General features: G+C 45.7%; 1 protein-coding gene across 3 annotated transcripts; it reads right to left on the bottom strand.

Annotated features, from left to right (window-relative positions):
• Nucleotides 1–457: 457 nt before the first annotated feature.
• hmg20a (high mobility group 20A) lies at nucleotides 458–13,101 on the bottom strand. Of its 3 annotated transcripts, none has more exons than XM_060060308.1 (9): nucleotides 12,643–13,101; nucleotides 10,777–10,866; nucleotides 8,022–8,228; nucleotides 6,411–6,543; nucleotides 5,632–5,669; nucleotides 4,301–4,373; nucleotides 2,989–3,204; nucleotides 1,472–1,604; nucleotides 458–910 (listed from the first exon to the last, which is right to left on the bottom strand). In XM_060060308.1, exons 2-9 carry the CDS (start codon nucleotides 10,840–10,842, stop codon nucleotides 907–909), a joined length of 870 nt encoding a protein of 289 aa, XP_059916291.1. In that variant the 5' UTR covers nucleotides 10,843–10,866; nucleotides 12,643–13,101; the 3' UTR covers nucleotides 458–906. The 3 variants fall into 3 exon arrangements, with proteins under 3 accessions (XP_059916291.1, XP_059916288.1, XP_059916290.1); XM_060060305.1 differs by having other exon boundaries at nucleotides 4,301–4,376; nucleotides 12,643–12,792; XM_060060307.1 differs by lacking the exon at nucleotides 458–910 and having other exon boundaries at nucleotides 1,468–1,604; nucleotides 4,301–4,376; nucleotides 12,643–12,792.
• Nucleotides 13,102–23,361: the final 10,260 nt, after the last annotated feature.

The raw sequence follows: 23,361 nt of genomic DNA, 5'->3' as shown, positions 1-23,361 counted from the left end.
ATATTATTAAGCAAATCTGTCCGTTCATTTTCCTGCGAGCACACAATCTCGGTGTCAGCTGTTCGGTGAACATGGATTCCCGACCCCCAGTCAGAACAAGCTGCTTGATCAGCATACTCCATTTCAATCGTTTGGGAGTCACTTGGCTTACAACACACACACACACACACACACACACACACACACACACACACACACACACACACACACACACACACACACACACACACACACACACACACACACACACACACACACACACACACACACACACACACACAGATGTCTTGAGATGTCAGGACATCTAAATATTATACTGATGTTATTACACATTAAAACAGGCATTGGGGGTTTTAAAACACATCTAGTGTTAAAAAAACATTACTCACATTAATGTCACTTATATTGAATATTTCCAGTCTAGATGAATCATTAATCAGGCCCAGAACAGCTACAGTATTTTGTAAATGTGTTTATTGGAAAAACTTCTCTTTTCCCCCACAAATAAGAAAAAAAAGACATGGCACGAGAGAGTTAATTTTTGTAAAGGCCATGACAATAGCTAAACAAAATGTTGTTTTCCTTATATGTCGAATACAAAACCACTGAGAAATGTTCTTACATAGCACACAACATATAATATGATAAAATGGCTAAATATTGCAGTGAAAACATTGAAACACTTAAGACAACATGACAGAAGCAAAACCTCCAAAGTAAAAATAACAGTGTAATCCCCTTACAAGTTCGGAAATTTCAATCGTATAAAAACAACAAACCTTAAATGTAATAGGCATGAAATAAATACATCACAACAACTATGTCTGAAGAAAAGGATGAGAATGACGAAATACCAGCTCTACTCCTGGTTCCCAAAAGTACCTCCACTTCGGTGAAATGGTCCAATTATCTGGGTGTCACAGAAAACAGAATGTGTTACTTAACTGGTCATGCTCCGACACATTTGTCACAGCCAAACTGCTCAATGTCTTGTTTAGGACTTTTCCCAAGGTTCATCGTGCTACAAAGTTTGCTTATAGCATCGTAACTTTAGGATGGTGCAATGGCTGGCTAGGGTGATGGACTTCCAGCCTGAAGGTTGTTGGTTCAATCACCGATATCCGCAGGCACAGTCTCCAAAATGCCTTATCCCAACCTGCTCTTTTAAGACATGTATCTGAATCATGTGTGAATTGGCTCAATGAAGTTAAGAACAAAAAATGATGCACGATGAAATGTGCGTATCAAATATTCATTTTCCAGGCCTTCTTGCTTCAAGTTTGACCTGCGTTGATCTCACATTTACATCTGGAATACAGCGCTTCACAGCTCTCTCCATCGTTTAAACCAGCCACCAGCATCTACCGGCATCTACAACTAAAGCTTATAGGTCAGCGATCTCTACCCCAGGCGGCCCTGTGTGGGGCCCCCGACCCCTACGACCCCACTGGCGTATAGAAGAGGCGTTTACCTGTCCAGGCGGTTGACCACGTCCCGGACAGTGTTGATGAGGCCCTCGTGCTCCTGGGGGTTGCTGACCACGATGCTGTGGAGCTTCTTCATGTAGGAGTCCACAGAGTCTAGGGTGGGGGTCTCTCCACTGCCTGGGGAGGGCAAAATGCACGCTGGCCGTTAGCAAGCACAAGACTAGCCATTAGCAAAACTAGCCATTAGCGAACGCCGGCTAGCGTTCCGAGAAACGCAGAGCTAGCCGTTACTAAACCCAAAGCTAGCCATTGGCAAACCCAAAGCTAGCCGTTAGCAAACCCAAAGTTAGCCGTTAGCAAATCCAAAGCTAGCCCTTAACAAACATAAAGCTAGCTGTTAACAAACCCAAAGCTAGATGTTAACAAACCCAAAGCTAGTCGGTAACAAACCCAGAGCTAGTCGTTAACAAACCCAAAGCTAGTCGGTAACAAACCCAGAGCTAGTCGTTAACAAACCCAAAGCTAGTCGGTAACAAACCCAGAGCTAGTCATTAACAAACCCAAAGCTAGCCGCTAGCAAAGATAAGCTTGCCGCTAGCGAAGGACATCAAGGATTCAAGGTTATTTGTCCATATCGATATGTGCAAAAATCGACAAAATTAGGGAATTACTATTGACCGGATTGGAAACTGGCTCTACTGAAAATGTAGCATGCAACCCAACAAGTTAGGGGTGTGGGTTGTAATTTCAAAACTCAGATACTGTTAACAACATCAAAGGCTATTAAAGTCGTCTGGCATATCAACACGTCAAAAAAGTGATCAAACCTTATCCACGGAATTGGATATTAAAGAAAGGCTTTTTTGATATAAAGAGACGTTAAATGTGCTCCGAAATAGAAAATGGGTGGTATGTCAAAAACCCATGTAGCGTGTATTCACAGTGATGAGTCCCGCATTCACAGCCTGGCTTTCGAGTGCTCACTAAAAGTGCCTCGAGTTTTGGCCTCAAATTGGTGCTGTGGGCAAAAAGAAATCGGCCTATTATCCGGTGACAGCGCCAGGATCACCATGACAACAAGGCTCACAGCGCAGGGTTTTATTACATCGTTATATCCGGCTCCCACAGCTCTCTGAAACTGCATAATTACCACAAAAAAAAGGTAGGCATTCCTCTGAAGTAGAAGAGTTTTGCACCAAGGTTTGCGTTAGAGCATCCTTCTGCCCTTGTTAATCCAAAAGGCCAATGTCTTTAGGATTCAAGGAGTTCATGTGGTAACGGGCTGTGCCTTAAGGACATTACGTCCGTTATTCTGTCTCAGGACAGAGCCACACAGGTAGGGCTGGAAACATTTGAAGTGTTAATCAAACAACACGTCGCTACAACAGCTTGACACCCTGTATACGCCTTGTGTGCGCCTGGCAAGAACAGAACATGGGTATGGGACTCTTGGTCCAGTGTGGTGTGGCAGACCCTCAGTCTCCTCCCTCCCTCGACCCCTGCCTTAGTACCCTCCCTCTCACCCCCGGCCTTAGTCTCCCTCACCCCCCCCCCCCCTCACCGGGCAGTGGGACGGAGGAGAAGCTGGCGGCGAGCGCCTGCCGCAGGGTGTCCAGGTGCTGCTGCAGCAGGCCGTTGCGGCCGCGCTCCTGCATGACGTCGCCCTCCAGCCGGTCCACCGCGCCGCGCATGTTCTCCACGTGCTTCTGCAGCGCCGCGTTGCGCTCCTCGAACTCCATGTTGGTCTTCCGCAGCCCTCGCATCTCGGCCTCGCGGGCTGGGGGGGGGGGGGGGGGGGGGTACAGAGAGCATGTATGTTAAAGTTCCTCCCTTCCGTGTTTGGTGCATCCAGTAAAAACTCATGACCGCAGCACACCCACCACCCCTTGTCGGTGATTGGTTGGAATTAGGGCTTTGACTTTTGCCCAAAAATCATATTCGAAGTTAGTTTGTTATTTAATATTAATATTCAAATATTTATTAATAATATTTTGACCATCAAATGCCTTCAGTAAGACCTGGATTGGGCTTCGCGAAGTTTGTTTACCGCGTTGCTATGGCTACCGGTCTTGCGTGTTCCAACGGTTTATTAGGTTTCTAATAAAATCGCTGTCTAATCAATACTTCATTCACTGCCTCTTCCGTGGTCGTTACAATATTATGAATAGACTGCGTCGGGTTCTCCGACGTCTCTCCCTCTTGGCCTGCCCATAACAGGTTCGAATATTAAGGGCTGCCTAATATTGGTTCGAATTTTGATTTATTTTTTGATATTCAGATTATATTCGAATAACGAAGTCCGGAGTCAAAGCCCTAGTTGGAATACTTTTGGAATTGAGCAAACGTTGCTCATCTATCCGTCATACATCTAGGTGGACACACCCACCTATGATGTCAGACGAGGCAAAACGGCTTGTACCGGCTAATCACACTCACACCTGTTGGCATAATAGGTTACCTTTAACGCGTGTGTGCATGCAACAGACAGAGATGCAGAACCTTGAGTCAGTGCGTCTACAATGCATGTTAATAAACGGGGTCAATGACTTGGGGTTAAGCCAATCATTAATAATGGTAAACCATAAACTCAAGTTAGGTAAATACTGTTAGTGATTCAGCTCCCTGGAGCATAATACGACGTGGAGAACTCGATCATCACACCTTGAATGGATTACGGTCGGTGAATCGATTCTGCAAATGCACCACAAAGATTGGAGTTTCACATCACCAACCGTTGGTGACAGAGAGAGAGTGTCAGAAGACTTCTAAAACTCTAGGAGAATACCTGAAACAGGGGTTTAGTAAATCCCTCCCCTTACCAACAGCCTGTAGCACCTGGAAGGTAGCTTGCCGTGCGTTCAGGTTCCCCTTACCTTTGCTGTGGTTGAGGAACTCTTCTGTGAAGATGGGGATGTCAAACACGGACCTCTCCTTCCCCTCCACGTCCTTCTGGGGGCAGAGACGGAGAAGGTGGAGCAGGTTTTAAAGAGGCAGTCTGACTCATGTGGTGAACAAGTCCTGAAAGTTTAACCGGCTACATGGTTGGTCTTTGTGGAGGAAAGTCAGAGGACGTTGAGCACAGCATTCTGAGAGGGATGTGGAAATGGACTGAGACTATCGCTGGATGGACTATAGGCTACAACGCCAGCCATCACTGATACTACTATTATCAGAAGCCTGTTTTTAGCTGTTACAAAAAAATCCCTCTGGCATTAATACCTCCTAATCATACAAATTATGCGTTTAGCCAAAGTGCAATTCAGCTGAATAAATAGATGCTTCTTCACAAGAGAACACTTGAACATATTCATTTTTTAAAGGCTGCATTCTGCTTCCCACTTGCCCTCAAAAACAAACAATTCCGAGCCGATGTTCCCAGAGGAATACAAAGAAACACCAAGCCACCGCTCGACATAACCCTCCCCAGTTAAAAAACGATTTTCAGAAACCTTAATTACAACACTTGATCCTGAGCAAACACAACCGCCCCAAAGAGGATCAGAGCAACTCCAGCGCTCAAACAATGATTTGGTGAGCGAGGACAAATGCGAAGGCAGGAGGCTGGCGAATGCACTGTGGGTTTATAAGGAGGCATTCAATTACACGCAGGCACTTTTCCGTAAAGTAAAATAAAGGCACTGCTTAGAGTGGAAACGCATTGGGATTCAAGTTTATGAAAAATCGATCTGTGACTTGGGTTCAGCTGTGAGATTGATTCATTCAATACATTCCGGGGGGTGTAAAATTAGATTGACAAGATATTGAAATGGTTGCAGAACAGAAGGGCCAGGAAGCAAAGGCAGACAATTCAATTGTGTAGCAGAACCAAGAGTATATTCCTGTACTGGAGGATGATGCAGCTTGAGGAGCAATTGGGTGGAATAAACCTTTGAAACTTTAGTGATTTGGATAAAAGCAGCATTTCAATCTACAGAAGGGTCCTAGGAATGCTATCCTGAAACAGCAGCCTCCTTGTTTGCAAGAACATACTATTGACGAAGTCAACAGAGGCCGGGGCCGAGCATTGTGTTTCACCATAGCATTATAACATGGTGTGAGGTCAACCTCACGACGTTCCCTATAGAGTTGCATGGAGTAGTGACACAGCAGGCAGGGTGGTGTAATAGACATCAATGAAACTCAAAGGGTCTCCGGCCTTACACTGAGAATGAAGTCACTCGAGGAGTGGGCGAAGATAACTCACCTCATGATGGTTGTCGATGGTGACCTGGTGTCCGCCCTCTGAGAAGAAAAGAAACACAAGTTCTAGGTCAATGTTACACAGCCCTGTTGGCCTGGGGGTGGGGGACAGCAAGAGGACGAGGCTGCCGGAGTATCAAGCCTTAAAATGGAAATAAATCGTATTTTATTCCACCAATGCAACCACAGCTCCACCAATGTAAACAACAGCCCATTGATAGATGTAGATCTATATCTCGTCTTTTTTAACTTTATTCTACTACACTCCGGACCCCAGTAGCCGGCAGTACCCTCGGCTCATGAAGGCATGTGTATACATCGTTATCTTATCCGTTTATCTTTGGTGAGCTTTTGCCTTGACCTGCACCGTTTATAGTTCTGTAAACAGCTGCTTAAACACCTTATTTACCTCCAGGGAATCATAAAGTCTTATCTTATCCCAAGTGCTCCCGAAGCCCACATCACACTTCTCCACGGAACTCGTGTGCAAAGATCCTTCCAGAGCTTAGCAACGCCTCACAGTTTATACATTTGTTTTTTTGGGTAAGCTATACTGCCCCCTGGTGTACACCTGGACGTTTAAACACTGGCAGCTCGGAAGGGATTAACGTCTTGACCCTCCGTGCGGCTCTTCTCGAACACGGTGTTCTCAGAAGAGTGAGTTCAGCCTGTGGAGGAGGAGGAGGAGGAGGAGGAGGAGGAGGAGGACATGGAGATGGAGGAGGGGGGGGGGGACATGGAGATGGAGGAGGAGGAGGAGGAGGAGATCATCAGACGGCCCACCTGTCCGGTGCCTCTTGCCCTTCTGCTTCTCCTGCACCTTGCGGGTGAAGTGCTTGTAGGCCTCCGTCTTCTGGTACTTCTCCAGCTCCCGCATGTAGCGCTCCTTGTCCCGCTCCGCCTCCTCCAGGTAACGCTGGGGAGGTGGAAGGAGGAGATCAAGAGGTGGAGAGGAATCATGCTTTGTGTGAGGGTCTAGTATCTGTATGTTGCAATAAGGATGGAAGAAAAAAACTGTGTGTGTGTGTGTGTGTGTGTGTGTGTGTGTGTGTGTGTGTGTGTGTGTGTGTGTGTGTGTGTGTGTGTGTGTGTGTGTGTGTGTGTGTGTGTGTGTGTTCCAAAATTAACTCATTGAACATTCAACAACTGCCATTCACTCCACACTTTGGAAGAGAAAACCTATCATCCCAACAGAGTCCATCATTATGCAAAGGTGCTCCTATCACGAGGAAGGTGCTTCATTAAACTGCAGCGTTCTTCGACCTAGCTCCCCTGACAGCTAAGCCCATCTACAAGTCCTAGTAGGCTGCTATCGCCAATGTCCGCGATGCCATTATGCGTGTCACTGACAAAGTGACACTCAGTATTACGCTTTAAGTAGAACTTGACGAAAAAGGGGGGGAAATCCTGGAGGGTGTGCACTTTGGAATAAAAAGCTGTCGGTTGTAGAATAAGGGTACGGTGGATACTGGGAGAGCGGCCAATTAGGTTGGCTGCATAGGAGACGTTTCCTCCCGTTGATACATTTACATATAGATTATGTCGTCCCGCATCACATCCTGTGAGTCTGTGAAAGTGATTATGAGGTGCTGTGTGGAAAGGATGTTATTTTAAAGGATTTGCATGAAACTCATTGTCTCTGCATCCTGTAGTCAGGTATGAAAGAGCATCGATCAGAGGGCTATCAGCGTTGCTATGAAGGTTGCTGCTATGAAGGTTGTTTGCACGTCGCATGTTGAATATGCTTTAGACTTTTCGTTCCATCCAAGGACTAAAGAAGAATAACACAGAAGAAATCGGGATTGTACTTCTGCTGGTATTCTAGTAGCGAATTGCTACTAGAATAATAATTGAATCAAAATGCAAGCGCGCCTTGTAAAATCAGCTAAGCACATAACATAATAATTACCGTTAGTTTTGGACTATTGAAAAAGCACCTCCAAGGTAACGAGGAAAATAGGCTAAAGCACTCTAGGCCAAACAAGCGAAACAAGAGACAATTAATCGGGAAACATTGGGCCAACACAGAGCGAGCAACACAGATTGGTGTAGAGACAAAAAAAATACAGCAATCTGTCCTCCTGTGGGACGGACAAATGACGTCTGGGCTCCTCGGAAGCCGCTCCACCAGATGCCAGGCCTTGCGCTGCAGCGTACAAAAAAACGACCCAAATATTTGCCGACTCACTGAACACAAACTCTGCCAAACCCGATTCCCACTTGTCGAAAATACCACAACAAAAACAAAAACGCAAGCAAGTTTGGGCCCTTTTTCTTTATTTCGTCATTTGTTTTGTTGTGCTTTGCCTCTTTTGTTGTTGCTGCGGTATTATCGACACGCATCCCTTCCTCCCTCCCTCCCTCCACCGCTCTCTCTCCCCCCTCCCCACTGACCTGCTTGTCCTCGGGGGGCAGCTTGCTCCACTCGTTGCCCAGCATGCGGGTGATCTCCGGGAAGGGCACGTCGGGCCGGTCCGCCCGCAGCTGCTCCCGCCGGTCGTTCATGAAGCGCACGTAGCCCGTGAGCGGCGCCTTGGGGGCGTTGCTGTCCTTCAGGGGCTTCTTCCGCTTGGCCTTTGTCCAGCTGCCGCGCCGGGGCTTCTGCAGCGGGGAGGGGGGGGGGGGACGACGACGTTGTTTAAAGGAAGCTGGCATAAGAAGTAGGCATACCTGGGCACACCTGTAGCAGAGCTAGGCTGAAAAGCTAGACGCACCTGGTAGGGATGTGTCGGTCGCGACTGATTCGTTACAACGAACGAATCCCGAACGTGAACGACAAGAACTGGTTCCCCAAAACAAGAAGAACTGGTTCTTTGATTCTTTTTTTTTTTTTAACATAAACCAAACATATGGTCACGAAAATAAAATATACAAACGAACAGAGCTCCGTCTCCCCGCGACTTATATTGATTGAGTCTACAACGTGCTCAAAGATTCAGCCAATGAGAGGTAGCAATGGTGTTGGAATGGCACCTGGGTAAACCAATGACAAGGCGGTACCGTCGAATATGCGCGCTTTCTCTGTCTGCCTAACCCTCCATCTGTTTATTGGATAAACGCATTTCCCATTCCCAGGAGTCTTTGCTCCATTCTACATCAATTTAAGAACAAACAAAGAAATTAAACTGCAGTTCGTATTTTTTATTTATGACCATGCAAGTTCTGTAATGCCTGAACAATGAAGAATTAAATGTAAAGTAAAATAAAATTATAAATGTAAAACCATGAATGAAATATAGAGAGTAAGCAAGTGGTATAAATATTGGTGGGACGTTCGATATACTATATAGCAGGCATCTCCAAACGGCGGACTGCGTTCTTGACGGTCCTATCCGTCAAGAATTATAAAAATTTTATTTTATTTTATTTATTTTTTTTAAGATGGAATCTGACGTAACGAACGAATCAAAACGACCGAATCAAATAAACAAATCGTTATAGTGAACTGAACTGAAAGTACTAGTTTCCCGGAAAAGAATCATTTTGCCCATCCCTAGCACCTGGGCATAGTGGCAGCAGAGCTAGCCAGGAGAGTAAGGCATTCCTGCAGTAGGCTGTCTGGGCACACCTGCGGTAGGGCTAGGCTGAAGAGCTCGGCTTACCTGCAGTCTGCCTACCCTGGCATACCTACAGTAGGGCTTTGACTTTTGCCCAAAAATCATATTCGAAGTTCGTTTTTTTTTATTAATGTTTGAATATATTCGAATATTTATTAATAATATTTTGACCATTAAATGCCTTCAGTAAGACCTGGATTGGGCTTCGCGAGGTTTGTTTACCGCGTTGCTATGGTTACCGGTCTTGCGCGTTCCAACGGTTTATTAGGTTTCTAATAAATCGCTGTCTAATTAATACTTCATTCACTGCCTCTTCCGTGGTCATTACAATATTATGAATAGACTGCGTCGGGTTCTCCGACGTCTCTCCCACTTCGCCTGCCCATAACAGGTTTGAATATTAAGGGCTGCCTAATATTCGTTTGAATTTTGATTTATTTTTTGATATTCAAATTATATTCGGATAAAGTTCGGAGTCAAAGCCCTAACCTACAGTAGAGCTGGGTATTCCTGCGGTATCTCTTGGTTTGATTCGTTCGATTATAGTTGCACTCTAGAGGGAGTTCTGTGTATTCTTTGTCTTATTTTCATCCTTACTCAATGTTGCTTCTGTCCCGGGGCACCCTCCTTAGCCATCTGGGATTAACAAAATACGACCTCATTGACATTCTGATTACAGCGGTTATACCGGCCATCAGCGCAACATGAATGTTTGAATACTTAATTATTTTATTGTGGCAATAACGCCCCTCGAACCATCATAAAAGACATCGCCTGAAAAGTCCAAAAGTGCGTTGGACAGTGAGCCGTTGCACAAAGGGGTTCTTGTTTCCGTATCTGGGGAATCAGTTGTTTACCGGTAAAACATGGATGTCACGCGACTGAGCTTTTGATGCAGGCGCATAATAGATACAGAGACCATGATGCAATTAACTTGTTCAAATGACATTGTATATGGACGATATGGCAAAATACTTAATCTAATTGATGCTCCAGGAAATAAATGGAATGGCCTGTAATCGCAGCAGGTTGTTACCATTAAAGTTAATGATTAAAATGTTGAAGCTTGATTAAGAACCCGATTGGTTGGCGGTTTTGTGTGCATGTCGACATACGGAGATTGTTCATTTGACAATGCAAACACTCCTAGGAAGGCACGCAGCCCCCACTGTTCGAGTCCACGTAGTTCTTGGATAGCATATTTAAGGACCTAGGGATATATATATAGGACTTCCGCATCATAACACATCGCAATGACTCCTTTCCGGATGTCATTAAGCATAGCAATGTTATTGATATGTTTCTTGTGGTGTAGAGGTAGGTCATTGTTTAGTAATTATCGTGAAATTACTTTTTCATTATGGGGACACATAACTGTGTTTTTTAATCTGCCACAGTGTTTCTCAAACAGGATGTGGCAGAACAACGTTTGGATTAGACTAGGTTGTGGCATATTTACACAGATTTAGGATTGAACAGCAGTGCAACGCTCGCCCTAGAGGAATCACAAAATGGGTGAGAATCGCCACCAAACAATCCCAGGATGCATTGTGATGAACATCATTCTGGCACCCTGTGAGTCCGCCTCTCACCTCTTCTCCATTTCTCTGGCTGCTGTTGTCGGTCGTCGCCCCAGGCGAGCCTGTCTGCTCATCCATGACTCCTCGGCCAACAAGACAGGCCTAGACACAAAATATAACAACATATCACGGTTAGCATAGGAACGATAAGCCCTCAGCGTATAGCGTGAGGTTACACGTTCAGCTTTTTTGCCAAGAGTCCGAGCGAAGTGTGGCCAACATGGACTGACAGTTGGTCAGGTGGGAGACAGAGCGAGAGAGAGTGTTGAAGTGTGGGGAGAACCGTGATGCCACAGGGCATGGATGCTGCCCAGATCAGCAGAATGTATTCTGGATTCAGAATGACTTGACCCCTGTACGTCATCCAACCAAACCAATCCCAAAAAATTGACAGGTCAAGGATTTCTCTGATTAGGAAGGAATGTATGGCCATGTGCAATGTGTATAGACAAAATCGAAAGTCCAAACTCTCGGTTAATCCAAGAGTTAATGTTAAAACTCTGTTTCAAGAGCTTTGAATGCTGAGGAAATATGTGCCATGTCCACAGCAGCAAACATATTTTCTGTCAGAAAAGAGACTTAGTGCGAATTACTGTTCTTTAGAATGTAACAACGTTTTGCTTGGAATTTGATAACATTTGGGTTGCAGGGACAGGGAATTACTGCACAGAAAAAATATGATCATGCACAACTATTAGTCATAGCTCAAATGGTTATTATCACCACACAGCCTGCGGCGAGAGCTTGAAATAGGTAGAAGGATTATGGTGATTTCATCTCTAACCACATAGGAAGACGTCATATCCTGGATTTAGCCAAATAAGCTTGTGGCATTAATCTCTGCATACAACGTATACATATAAACGTGTTAAAGGCAAAGAAACATAATAAACGGGAATCTTTCCGAATATATAAAGCCCTGCCTGCCTAACCCATTCTAGCATCGTCAAGAATAACAAACATTGAACCATGTTGTGTTGCAGTGCCCCCCTGTGGCTAAAATCCTATTTCACACTGCTAGATCTATCAAATGATCGGTACAATTTGACAATATGCACCCTCGTTCAAGCTCTTCTTAAAATCACATTACATTGTTATTGTGTGATACTATTATAACATAATATTGATATGGTTAGGGATGGAACACATGAGATATTATTGAAAAATGTGTCTGCTTTATTATTAGATTAGGCGAAACGTAGACTCAATGTCCAGAGATGTATACATCTAGAGAAACATCCCTATTAAGGTTTTATTTACACAGTTTAGTGAAATTACTATCAATTGTTCATATAACCCAACCTGACATGCAGCTGACTACATTGAATAAAGAAACCCATCAGACAGCAGAAGCTGTTTCCAGCGTGGAAACCTCACTGATGACAACAAACAGGAGCTGGTCCAGCATCACAGGATCCATCCGTGTCACCAAGCTGTCTCTACAGTCTACGAGTCGTATACACGTCATTATACACCCGGAGTTTTATGATCCCGGGTGTTCAACCATGGGGTACATTAAATGAGCTGACTGGCTCTGAGGCATTAGCGATCATTTAGTTGCAAACAGCTGCTGTCAAGCGGGATTTGCGTGCATTCAGATCCGACGAGAAACTTATTTTCTACACGTATCCACCGGTATCTTGTAGTATGGCTAGAAGTAAATAAATAAACGCCAGACGTATAAGCATTATTACGGTTCTCAGTTAGACAGGACTCAAAAGATGGCAAGCCTGTTAGCTTGTTAGCTTGCCTCAAGTCCAGTGCTCTGTTCTTAATCTTTAATGTGGTACATGGTTTGAGTGAATAGAGGTTAAATACTTGCTCGTCACACATTCACATTCAACCTAAATATTCGATCGATACATGCCCACAACAAACCTTTTTAGAAGCAGTGCTCTGCGGTGGAAAGGTGTAGCGTTTAGGCTACCTTTCGAGGGATGTTTGCTATCAAAACAATGCGCTTCGTCCCCATAGAACCGCATCGGATAGAAGAGGAATCTATGCGGTTGCTCTGGATTGTATTGCTCATGTAGAGTTAAGGGTCGTCAAATACATTTAGTTAGCGTACGATGATTCCGTTTATAATTCGATCTTCACATGAGGGACAATACGAGGTTTGAATTAAGTTATAAACCGCAATTAGCTCAATATGTGCATGTTGTTATAAAGCAGTGACCATTTAAAGAAAACCAATGCTACATTGAAAACAGTGTCTTCAAATGATTCGGTGAATTGTGCCAGCTGTATCACATCGAGAAAATGTGTGGATTAAATCATTACTCGTTGTTTCATAATTTGCCTATAGAGCATTATTTTCTATCTGCTCTATTTCTGTGTCCCATTCTTGTTCGACGAGAAAATGTCTTAAATAACGTTTTGCTTCTCTCTGCAGTTCACTATAGACATTACATGCTTTTTTACGATACGTTTTTCTGATTCTGACAGAGAACAAGATTGTGTATTGTGTTAGAAAATAAAAATGCTTATTTATTTTTTTACTCACTATCTGTAGGCCTATATATCTCTCTGTGGGGTTCTGTCGTGCCATCTTGCATATACACATTGCATCATTGAAAAAGAGTCCTGGGACTCAAATTAGCTTCTCTCTTAAAATAAAGGTTGATGATTGGAATATGTTAAATCCGGCTGACTTGCATGGCCCAGGAATCGGAGAGCTCTAAGCTACGTGGAGCCATCGCTGCTAATGATCATTTACAAGCTCATGTGCCCACGCCCTGTCTCCATCCCATGATCAACCATGCAGAGAGCTAACAGCCCCTGAAGGACATCAAAACAAACCCTTGTCTTGCCTCTGAATCCCACACACGCCTGCTCGTATATACAGGTCAAAGAGGGCCACTCTAACCTTCAGCGATATACGGCCCTAATACAATTGAACTGATTCTACCGAAACTTTCTGACATTTGCATGTGTCTAATTGATAATTGGATGGATGTAAGTGCTTGATACGTAAAGTCTTACATTTTGTAGTTCTTGCTAGGACTCGGACAAGCACGATTCATTTTTAACGCAAGGCTTTTGGCAATGTCCACGATGAGAAAGGGCAGTTTTTGGAAGAGATTTTTTGTGTTGAAAGTGAGCCTATAGGGTAGAAGATTCCAAGAAACCATGCCTCGTAACAGAAGGGCTGGATAGCAGAGGCCTAATCAACCCTTATGCAACATCATATAACAGGGCCCTGTTGCTTCGGGCTGTTCATTAGGAACTCTGCATTTTCCATCTGTAAGTAGTTAAGCAACAGCATGACTTGCAGCAGACAAGCTTGAGACAATGCACTGGATTCGTGGAAGCTTTAATTGCTCTGATGTAAACACTATGTACAACTGGATTCCATCTGCATAATGGCAAAGATGAATTATAAAAACTTCAGATGACATCTCCAAATGGAACCATGTAGAAGGTAGGAGCGATGGGCAAGACCAAGGAGTGCACCGTATGGCCATGTGCAATGTGTATAGACAAAATCGAAAGTCCCAACTCTCGGTTAATCCAAGAGTTAGTGTTAAAACTAGCTTTAGAGAGCTTTGAATGCTGAAGAAATATGTGCCATATATCCACAGCAGCAAACATATTTTCCGTCAGAAAAGAGACTTTGTGCGAATGACTCCTCTTTAGAATATACCAGACCAGAACTAAGATATAAAGAATGCACGTCAATGAATGAGTGCACATGTACCAAAGCCAAAACCCTTTTTGACTTAATGAATGGAAGAATCAGTCGTCATCGACATTTCAGCCGCATGGTTTAATACAGCTCCATGTACCCTCCAAATAAATAAATAAAAAGGCCAAAAAAAAAAAAGACAAATTAACACTTTCCCTAATTCACCGCCACAGTGGTGCATAAAGCGCGGCAACAGACAGGCCTACAACCAGATGGGGACCGACACAAGGTCCGGTCACCATCCTCCGTCTATCGCGATGAAGACTCAGCGCGATCCATCACTTATTACTTATGCTAGCTCTGTGCCAGGGACACTGGAAGCCTTCAGCCGAGCAGGCTTGTTGGAAGCCGCTGTGTGGTGTTGTGGTGCCGGGCGGTTGAGCTCCAGGGAGCTTGTTAGTGTTGACTGCCTGCTCCGTCTGATGGATCGGATGGGAAAAGCTCGTCTGAAGGGAGGGCCGAGCCAGGCTGAAGAGAGGATGGTTTCTGGTGCCAACGGTGCATCTTGTTGTCATTATTGAAATTGGGGGGGGTAGGGGAATATGGCGGGAATGTCAAGGTATGTTTCAGGCCGGAATGAAAGGTCAACAATATTGTTCTGTGTCTAATTGTATGGAATTGTGTGCAGTTTTGATTATGGACAAAACCGGCAATGGTGACAAATGAGAAAATATAGTTTGGCATTTTTTATTGCAAATGAACACACACACACACACACACACACACACACACACACACACACACACATACACATACACACACACACACACACACACACACACACACACACACACACACACACACACACACACACACACACAGAAAAACACATTTTTGCAGAAGATATTTCTGAATGTGACACAACCTCCCTTGGAGGGGAAGAGTGTGGAAGGTGCCAACACGTATTAAGTCTGTATAAGCTTATCAAGCCTCCGGGTGCTAGCGTCTGTGTGTGGGGGCATATTTGAAAGTTCATGCACAATGACGAAGTGTTATACCATGTCACGATGCTCATTTTTACTGCACCAGCTGGCGTTAATGACTATAAAAATCTGTAAGTAAGATCTGAACTATACGGTGATTGCAATGGGTCACTTGTGACCGTAGCCCATTATTATGTCAGAGTAGTGATGAGTCATCTGCTGTTTCACACCATTTCAGCCCCCTCCTCCAACACACCACACAGATACACGGAGCCACCCTGGCCAATGGAGGTATCATATTGATTTTGGCTCTGCACATCCTTTCCAGTGCATTAAAAACTATCTTTCTATCTATCAATAAAGCCATCAATCTATCTATCCTTCCATCCAGCCACCCCGATCCATCTATCTCAGATTACAAAGCTGGATGCAAATAATCGATCCATTATTGTAATTAATAATTGATTCCTTATTGTAATCACAAATAAATTGAGAGGGGAGGAACCGACGGCGGGATTTCCTGACGTGGGCTTTACCAGAATGTAGAAGAGCTTGTAATACGATCCACTGTCTTTGGCTGATAGCGCTCACACTCAATATCTTTCTAAATGCCACTAAAGAGGAGGTGACATTTTACTACACGAGTAAGGCATCTTGTTCGCCCAAGGGCGCCCAGAGGTTGCGGACTACGGGGGATTGAACCCAGTACCTTTTAGCTGGATCGAACAGCCAGGCCCCTACATAATTGGGCATGTTCTTTTTCCATGTAAAACATGAAGTCTGTTCAACCATCCCATAACCGCCATAACATGTCCAGCAGCCGATCACGTCCAAATTCTATCCCTAAACCCGGCCAATCAAAAGTTCAGCAAGTGCATTTTCCAGGCCGAGGATTTTGCCCATGACCATGCTGGTTCTTCAGCTATTAAAAGAAACATGTACGCATCTACCTTTCCCTCAGAACATTTGGCCTAAGTGGATAGGCTGTCACCACATGTCCTTTAAAGTCCACGGTGTACACGAGTCCCTGTGGTGTGGGGCCTTATGGGGTCCCAAAGACTGCAGTGCATCTGCGACAGCTCCATTAGACCAGCATGGGTCGTATGTCGGTGCGCGTGCACGTGCGTGTGTGCGTGCAGATGTGTATTTAAAGTGTGAGGATGTGGGTGTATGTTTGTGTGAGTTACATGCTTTCTGGCGTCAAGAATCAAAAAATAAAATGTGTGTGTCTGTCTGTCTGTCTGTCTGTCTGTCTGTCTGTGTTTGGATATGTCTATCTCTCGGTCGGTGTGTGTGTGTTTGGATATGTCTGTCTGTCTGTCTGTCTGTCTGGATATGTCTGTCTGTCTGGATATGTCTGTCTGTCTGTCTGTCTGTCTGTCTGTCTGTCTGTATATGTCTGTCTGTCCGTCTGTCTGTCTGTCTGTCTGTCTGTCTGTCTGTCTGTCTGTCTGTCTGTGTTTGGATATGTCTGTCTGTCTGGATATGTCTGTCCATCTGTCTGGATATGTCTGTCTGTCTGTCTGTCTGTCTGTCTGTGTTTGGATATGTCTGTCTGTCTGGATATGTCTGTCCGTCTGTCTGGATATGTCTGTCTGTCTGTCTGTCTGTCTGTCTGTCTGTCTGTCTGTCTGTCTGTCTGTCTGTCTGTCTGTCTGTCTGTCTGTCTGTCTGTCTGTCTGTCTGTCTGTCTGTGTTTGGATATGTCTATCTCTCGGTCGGTGTGTGTGTGTTTGGATATGTCTGTCTGTCTGGATATGTCTGTCTGTCTGTCTGTCTGTCTGTCTGTCTGTCTGTCTGTCTGTCTGTCTGTCTGTCTGTGTTTGGATATGGCTATCTCTCGGTCGGTGTGTGTGTGTTTGGATATGTCTGTCTGTCTGTCTGTCTGTCTGTCTGTCTGTCTGTCTGTCTGTCTGTCTGTCTGTCTGTCTGTGTTTGGATATGTCTATCTCTCGGTCGGTGTGTGTGTGTTTGGATATGTCTGTCTGTCTGTCTGTCTGTCTGTCTGTCTGTCTGTCTGTCTGTCTGTCTGTCTGTCTGTCTGTCTGTCTGTCTATCCAGCGCCAAGGATCTGAAACATTGGCCGCTGAAATCAGCTGAAACTATCGGTCACTTGAGGATTTAACCGTCAGAAAAACAAGCAGCGGATGTTGAACATTTTAATTGGATATTGTTTGTGTTGCGGCTAGATTGAGTTGGAAGTTTCATCTTACCGGTTGAGCACACATCATGCGCTGGTACACAGGCTTATGGCTATTTAGATTAAGATAATCCTTGTAGATGTATTAAATATACACACACAGAGACACACTAGCTCACTCTCACACCACACACACACTCTCTCTCGCTCACACACTCACACATCCACACACACACACACACACACACACACACACACACACACACACACACACACCCACGCCAATACAGTCTCTCTCTTGATCTCACACAAACACACGCACATACACACACACACACACACACACACACACACACACACACACACACACACACAGACAAATATCATGTAAGCTACAAACGCCTTCATAGAAAGTGACTTCGGGTCTTTGGTTGTCCCAAAGGTGAGGCTTTTATTCCACCTTGCTTAACTAACTGGAGCTTACATGGCCAATGCGAGCTACCTCGACCTAACTCGCGTCTTAGCCATGACTAGGGGGAACCCATGGTGTCTCACAGGACAGAGAGCCTGTTTGTCACTCTCTGCTACTTCTGGCGTGTTCCTCCCTCGTCTTATGATGTTTTCTCCCCAGACTCACAGTTTGTACCACTTCCAGGCTTGTTTTTCGGTCGTTTTTTCTTGCCCTTCATCGGTCTTTGCATCATCCTCCCTTTTGATCCTCTCCCTGTCCCCTCTCTCCTCCGTCTCTTTTTCTCCCCTCAATTCTCTCCTCTCCCCTCCCTGTAGTCTCTCCTCTCCCTTCCGCTCCCTTCTCTCCTCTCTCTTCCCTCCTCTCTCTTCTCTTCTCTCCCCTCCTCTTCACTCCCCTCCCTCCTTCCTCCTCTCGTCTCTCCTCTTCATTCTTATCGCACTCGTGTTCTCTCTCCCCTCCTCCCTCCCCTCCACTCCTCTCTCCCCTCCACTCTCTTCTCTACCTCTCTCGTCTCCTCGCCTTTGACCACGGTGGTCGATTCATTCATTCTGTGTCCGTTTTCTTCCGTTCCGCTGGTAGCGTGCCACTAGTCCCTCTGTGCTATACGGCTAGCCGGTTCGAGACGAGTTTAATTAGCGAGTCAGAGCGTTAGATGCCGCGTGTTTGTTTATGCCCAGGGAGGCTTTTTCGGAAAAAGCAACAAACGGCAGCATCACTGCAGACAGAGCCCTCCACAGACACAACACGGCGATGGCTGTTTGGGGGAGACCGGGCATGCCCAGAAACATTCACTCATTTAATCAAACAGCAAAGCTCTCTTTCCTCTTCTCTTATAAAGGTAGCACAGACATGCTCTATCTCTCATTACACAGACATTGGCGGAGGACCAGCAGTTTGCACACAGCGCACATACAAATGCACATGTGCGCGCAATGTGCATGTACACAAACACACACCACACCCATCTGCATCCAAATACAAACGCACAGAACAGATGTGGCTTACGAAGCATTCTAGCAAACGTGCCTGTCCACACACACACCAACACACGCACACACACCAAAAGAAACACACAAACATGCACGTGCACACACATAACCCAAACACACACACACACTCACACACACACATTACCGAAATACATACACACATGTAGCACACACACACACACACACACACACACACACACACACACACACACACACACACACACACACACACACACACACACACAGACACACACACAGAGAACAGATGCGGGTGACCGAGGCGTCCAAGCGTCCAGCTGGTGTGTCCTTGGCGTTTCCTCTTCCTGTTGAAGTGAGAGGACTGCAGATGAGATGCTCCGCCTCTCAAACCTCCATCAATGGCACTCCTTTGTGGGCCTTTGATAAGTACTGAACATGCTAATTATTGTAGCTTCATGTCGATTTGAGTGGCTAACAGTGGCAATTTACATATGGTTACAGAGGAAGGAATTGTCTCCACAAGACCTCCTCACACACACACACACACACACACACACACACACACACACACACACACCATGGGATTCATGATGTTTGACAGCACACTCCATAGCTTAATGTATTCAGCGTGGTGTTGAACCAGGGAGTATTTTAATGACTGTCTGTAGCCTTATGGGCTTATAATGAGGTCGGAAGCGAGGCTTGCATCGGGCAACACATTTCCCATCGAGATTTAATCATGCACAAAGGATTCTCAACCGCTGTATCTAATCTGAAAGTAATCATAGCTGGTCTGTCACACCTGTATCTATATCGGTTCTAGGAAAAATATGCTCCCTTGTATCGCTTTAACGCATCACAACCATTCTCAACCATCTTATCGGATCAATGATTTATGTGAGTCTGATCCATCAAATCTTTTGTCGGTTTTATAAAATATTAACCTCTATCCTATTGTGTCTTGATTGTGTCATATTTACCTCTTGTTCTAATCTAAACAGTGATCTTTATGAGAAGTATATCAATATTTAAATGACTAGTGTCTACTGTCTAGTTTGAACACAGAGCTGGGTGACCCTTATGTGTTGATTCTGTCTCCCAATGCGGATGTCCTTCAGTTTCCCAACAGTGGAGGCCATCAGTACTGGAGACTCCTATTCCTGCCTGCGCCCTTGGCCGAGGTACTGCCATCGGACCTTTGGAAGTTGGTTTACCATCTACAATTATGGCATTCATTTAGGGGTGAACTGGGTCAGCCCGGTACTCTGCACTGTCACCTGGCAGCCATCTTGGTTCTGATCGCGAGCCGGTTGGTGGGGGAACTGAATGCGGGATTCCACTTTCAGTGAATAATTGAATGAGGACGGAAGCAGAGGGTGAAGACCCCCCTTAGGGCAACATCTAAGACCTTCTGTATCTTTCCCTCTTCCTCGGACTCCATTCTCCATTGTTATAGTCAGTCGTCAAAGGGTCCTCAACATCTTTCTGTCTACGAAAAAGCCTATTGAACACGACACGTCCAGACATTTTGTCCACTTATCAAAGCGGATATCTACAATGTGTGTGTGCGCGCGCGTGTGTGTGTGTGTGTGTGTGTGTGTGTGTGTGTGTGTGTGTGTGTGTGTGTGTGTGTGTGTGTGTGTGTGTGTGTGTGTGTGTGTGTGTGTGTGTGTGTGTGTGTGTGTGTGTGTGCGCGCGTGTTTGTGTCTGTGTGTGTGCGCATGGGGTATAGGCTTTCTAACGTCAAGATTCAAAAAATATATATGTGTGTGCGTGTGTGTGTGTGTGTGTGTGTGTGTGTGTGTGTGTGTGTGTGTGTACGTTTGTTTGTGTCTGCGTGTGTGTGTGCGACTGAGGGCATATCACGGGAATGGCTCTTCCTGCCAATTTCTCAGATTTTGCAGCAAATCTCGACAGATGTATTGTCAGGCGCGCAACGGCCGTCGTGTGACGAGAGCGTTATGGTATTACGATAAGTGGGCTTTGTTCCTTCGCCGCCGCTGGTGAGATGAGGGGGTCTAGGAGTGAGGGGTGAGGGGTGGGGGTGGGGGTGGGGGTGGGGGTGGGGGAGGGGAGGAAGAGGAGGGCGGGAGAAATGAGGCTGTCTTGGAGGAAGAAGTCCAGGTGATTCATCAGGGACCAGGGCTTGTTGTGGCCGCAGACACACCCCGCACGCACACGATCCCACACTCAGACACGCACTTTATCTGGTCCCTCTCCCACTTCCTATTAGAGGTACTTCAGGTACTCCACAGCCCACCCCACCTGTGTGTATGTGTGAGTGCATGTGGTTCGTTTGGGGATAACTGAGTGCTGTGTGTGTGTGTGTGTGTGTGTGTGTGTGTGTGTGTGTGTGTGTGTGTGTGTGTGTGTGTGTGTGTGTGTGTGTGTGTGTGTGTGTGCGTGTGTGTAAATGGGAATGACGTGATGTGTGTGTTGGGTTGACTGAGTGAGGAGAATTTATTCATAAACCTTCATAAACTTTCAGAGCCGGTTCTAAGGGCACAGCGGCCAGGAGACTGGAAATGATGTTTCACTGCATGGTGTTGTGTGTGTGTGCATATGTGTGTGTGTGTACATATCTGCGTATGTGTGTATGTCTTTACGTGTATATTTGTGTGTGTGTATGTGAATGCGCGTGTGTGTGTGTGTATGTGAGTGTGTGTGTATGGGTGCATGCCCAAGTGTGTGTGTGTGTGTGTGTGTGTGTGTGTGTGTGCATGCGCGTGTGTATGTGTGTGTGTGAGTGTGTGTGTATGGGTGCATGCCCAAGTGTGTGTGTGTGTGTGTGTGTGTGTGTGTGTGCATGCGCGTGTGTATGTGTGTGTGTGTGTGTGTGTGTGTGTGTGTGTCTGTCCATGAGACTCCTGTGGAAGAACCCTAGTGCCAAGCCAGCTGTATTAATGCTTGCCTTTTACATTCTGAGATCTCAGTGGATCAGCTAATAGGTGTGGATGCCGGTTGTTTTCACAGTGCTGCAACCCTGATTACACAGTCACAATTGATAGATAGCTTAGCTTAGCACTAAGGCGGATAACCTGCCTATGTTAAATCGCTGGGTATGGCATTTTAACTATCTGTGTTCCGTGCCAGACCTGGACAGTAAGCCATCAGAATGGAACGACGTAAAGCCTATTGGTCCAATGAGAATAGTGGAGGGGAATTGTCACAAACACATTTCACACTCTATTATGATTTTCCAGCAAAGCAGCCAATTGGGTCGTTCCAAAACACATTAATTCAAAGGTGAAACAAAAGATTACAACAGAGGGACGGGGGGAAGTGGACCATTAGCACTAAATCAAGCATTACATTTAATCCGATTGTCCGCCTAGGTACCCCGCTTGGAAAACCAGCGCTACCCGTGGCAGTGTTAAACCCGGCCAGAAGGGGGCGGTAGCAGACAGCAGCGCCGGACGACAAGCCAGTCAACTGTCAAGAGTTGTTCAGACAAGGGGCAGTAAGTAGGTAGGCTTTCTGGAATGTCGAATGATCTTCAAATGAGAAGCAGGTGGAGTGGGTATTGCCCGAAAAGAGAGAAAGAATCAAAAGAAAAAGCTAGAAAGAAGGCTGATTAGAACGTTGTCTCTTCAAAGATGAGTGGCCTCAATTATCCCCAGCCAGATCCCCGGCTGGCTTCCAATGGTCAGACTTTTCCGAAGAAGTCCATGTCGAGGCAGAGGTGTTATTAAAAAATCAGAGGGAGCTGCAGCCGCATCGCTGGGATGAATGGCATGGAAAGTAGGTACCTGGGGGTAGCTGTGAATAGCTGTGGCCCGGTTGGAGAGCATGCACACGCAGAAATGTGGCAAACATGCAGACCTTAGAAACAGGCAGATAGTCAGGGGCAATTAAAGAGAGAAGAAGGAGATGTTTTTATTTACACCATCGCTTAAGCCTTGTCGACATTGCCCACCATCAAATTCAACCTTTTTTTGCCCTCTCTCTCTCTCTCCCAATTTGACCGACTCTCTCGTTCGCTCTCCCTCAAAGCATTTCCCTCCTCTCTCTTTCCCTCCAATGCCCTATGTCTCCCATGCCCTCACTCTCCCCACCTCTCTTCCTCCATTCTCCCAATTCACCTTCTCTCTCTCTACCTCACCCTCTACATATTTCCCTCTCCCCCTCCCCCAAACATTCTATCGCTCTGTCTCTCGCTCTCTCTCTCTAAAAATGCCCCTGTCCCTCGCTCCTTCCCCCCTTCTCTAAAACGTTACCTCTGCCCCTCTCCCTCACTCCCCCCCCCCCTCTCTAAAAATGTCCCTCTCCCCCCCCTCTCCCTCTCTGCCCATTGTGTGTCTGGGTGCACTGGGCTGAACAGGAACATGTTCTGATGGATTGGAGATCAAAATGGTGTCCTCTGCGAGCCGCAGATGTAGAAGCAGCAGCCGGCACCTGAGGACAAAGCT

The sequence above is a fragment of the Gadus macrocephalus genome, chromosome 9 (assembly GCF_031168955.1).
Source record: "Gadus macrocephalus chromosome 9, ASM3116895v1".
NCBI classification, from domain to species: Eukaryota; Metazoa; Chordata; class Actinopteri; order Gadiformes; family Gadidae; genus Gadus; species Gadus macrocephalus.
This window is presented reverse-complemented; position numbering and strand designations above follow the sequence as displayed.

Excerpts from the sequence above, each read along its gene's own strand:
- hmg20a (XM_060060305.1), bottom strand. The coding sequence starts at position 10,842 with ATGGATGAGCAGACAGGCTCGCCTGGGGCGACGACCGACAACAGCAGC. Across the intron at positions 3,205-4,300 it reads GTTCCTCAACCACAGCAAAG|CCCGCGAGGCCGAGATGCGA; the intron begins GTAAGGGGAACC and ends CCCCCCCCCCAG. Across the intron at positions 1,605-2,988 it reads CTCCTCCGTCCCACTGCCCG|GCAGTGGAGAGACCCCCACC; the intron begins GTGAGGGGGGGG and ends TGCCCTCCCCAG.